At 39.3% G+C, this 1,922-nt stretch overlaps 1 protein-coding gene across 5 annotated transcripts in view; it reads right to left on the reverse strand.

The window, feature by feature from the left end:
• Window positions 1-1,922, reverse strand: part of LOC110030301 (APO protein 1, chloroplastic-like) — a gene marked incomplete at its 5' end in the record, with an annotated part of 15,861 nt that overhangs the window by 12,449 nt on the left and 1,490 nt on the right. For 3 of the 5 annotated variants that reach the window (XR_002294643.1, XR_002294644.1, XM_020732945.1), the window contains 1 exon segment: window positions 973-1,708. Coding sequence is in view for 3 of the 5 variants with exons in the window: in XM_020732945.1 (XP_020588604.1) it covers window positions 973-1,708 (736 nt within the window). 5 annotated transcript variants of the gene reach the window in all.

Raw genomic sequence — 1,922 nt, forward strand, 5'->3', positions numbered from 1 at the left:
TTTTCAATTTCAATAAAATTCGCCCTTGGGCGTTTAAAAAAAAAATATATATATAATGATGGTTAGCTAGCCTTACAAAAGTCATCTTCAAAGATTAAAGGCAATTAAACACAAATACGGCAAATCCCCTTCATTACAGAATAATTGGATAGAAAAATATCAAATTCTTACTATTTAATACATGGAATGCTTTGAATCTTTCTTTCTTTTTTGAACTTTTTTTTTTTTGAACCCATCATAATATAAAAAAATTAGAATTAATAACAATAATTCAAAGAGACTTCAATGATCAGCACTGATGATTTTGTTTCTCCATAGATTAGAAATCTATGATTATTTGAATTAAGAGGTCCTAATTTCGAGGCAACAAGTATCATTTCACCAAACATTGAGCCCAACAATTTATTAAGTGATTTTTTTCATATTTTGGGAACTGGCAGCAGTAAAAATGACCAACAATTTAGTTCGAAAATCAATCTTTAAGGAAGCTTTGATTTTACAAGGAAACACTACAAATTTGTAGCATCATTCAGAGAGCTAAATCTTTTTTAACGTCTGCAGGAATCTAGTTAAACGTCTAACAGCTGAGTTGAAAAAGAAATATTCCAGCGGTGTTTTAATGCCAAGTGCCATCTACAATTAATATCTCCAATTTACAGAATTTATCTGTAAAAAAGTACCAAAAAAAACACTCACTCAAGTCACATACGCAACTAAAGAGTGCTAAATAGGCAATATAACCAGTTTGAAGATGAGTTTCCAAAGCAAGCAACAAAGTATATGTACAAATCATACATAACGTAAGCAAGGGAGGACCTCCATTCTGCTTAGAAAATACCACACTTCGACAAATTATTAAGAACTTCAGCCTTACGCCACCAATCTTGCTTCTTCAGTATCTGGAACAACTATATCCAGTCTCATCATAGGCCTATAAGCATCAGGTATCTCTGCACCAGCCTGCACACAAACCTCTACCACAGCTGGAGCCTTCCCATAGAACCTCTTGAGAGCACCAGTTGGCGGTGCCCCCTTGGGATCCTTCATATGCCATACAAAGTTTGGTGGCATCACCTCATCAATGGTTGCATCCTGCCACCCATGCTTCCCATCCCTCCACTGGTGTTTAAAGGCCCCACAAAGCTTTGCATTATGACCCCATGGTCCAACATGGACCTCCGAGCAATACCCGCATGCCTTTACGGTATACTTCCTCATCAGCTGCCTTACACCACTCCTCACTGTGCTGTAAGCCTTCAAAGTCCTTTCTGCAGCCTTTCTGGTGTCAGCGGGTGGTGAGATTAATTGACTATTAAGGACTGCATACGTATCAATCTCAGAAAGCAGGGTCATTATTTCTTGAGATCTGCATGGCTTCGGCTCCTCCACAAATCCACCACGGTCAATCATCTTCTTGCCAAGCATTCTGACTGGAGCGGAACGTCTTCTGGAAGGGTATTGAGGCAACTCAACACCGGCTTGAATGCAGAGCTCCACAACTGCAGGTATTCGCTCATAATTGAAGCGAGTTTCGTGTTTGATGCGATGCCCAAATGGATCGAATAAGTGATAGGATTCGATAGGGATGAGGACATCATTGATGGTTCCGTGAATCCAAACATGCTGACTTCTTCGTTTAACATTTTGAGGACCGCTGCAATCTTGTATTGAATGGCCGGTGGAGCCAACATGGACTTCTGGGCATTCTCTGTTGTGCATCAAGAAAAGTTACTTAGTGCCAACTGGAACAACCTGTTTGGGATCTTGGGCACGGGCATGGAAAGCACGCAGACATAATGACTAGACTAAGCAACACCCAAGTTCTCGAAAAAGAAGGAAAGGTTGCTTGCCAATTTTGAAAATAGAGCCTTCATAGCATCAATTAGCAATCAAAAATAGCAGGCTATCATATTAAAAAAAAA

Source organism: Phalaenopsis equestris, unplaced genomic scaffold (genome assembly GCF_001263595.1).
Source record: "Phalaenopsis equestris unplaced genomic scaffold, ASM126359v1 Scaffold000694, whole genome shotgun sequence".
Taxonomy (NCBI): Eukaryota; Viridiplantae; Streptophyta; class Magnoliopsida; order Asparagales; family Orchidaceae; genus Phalaenopsis; species Phalaenopsis equestris.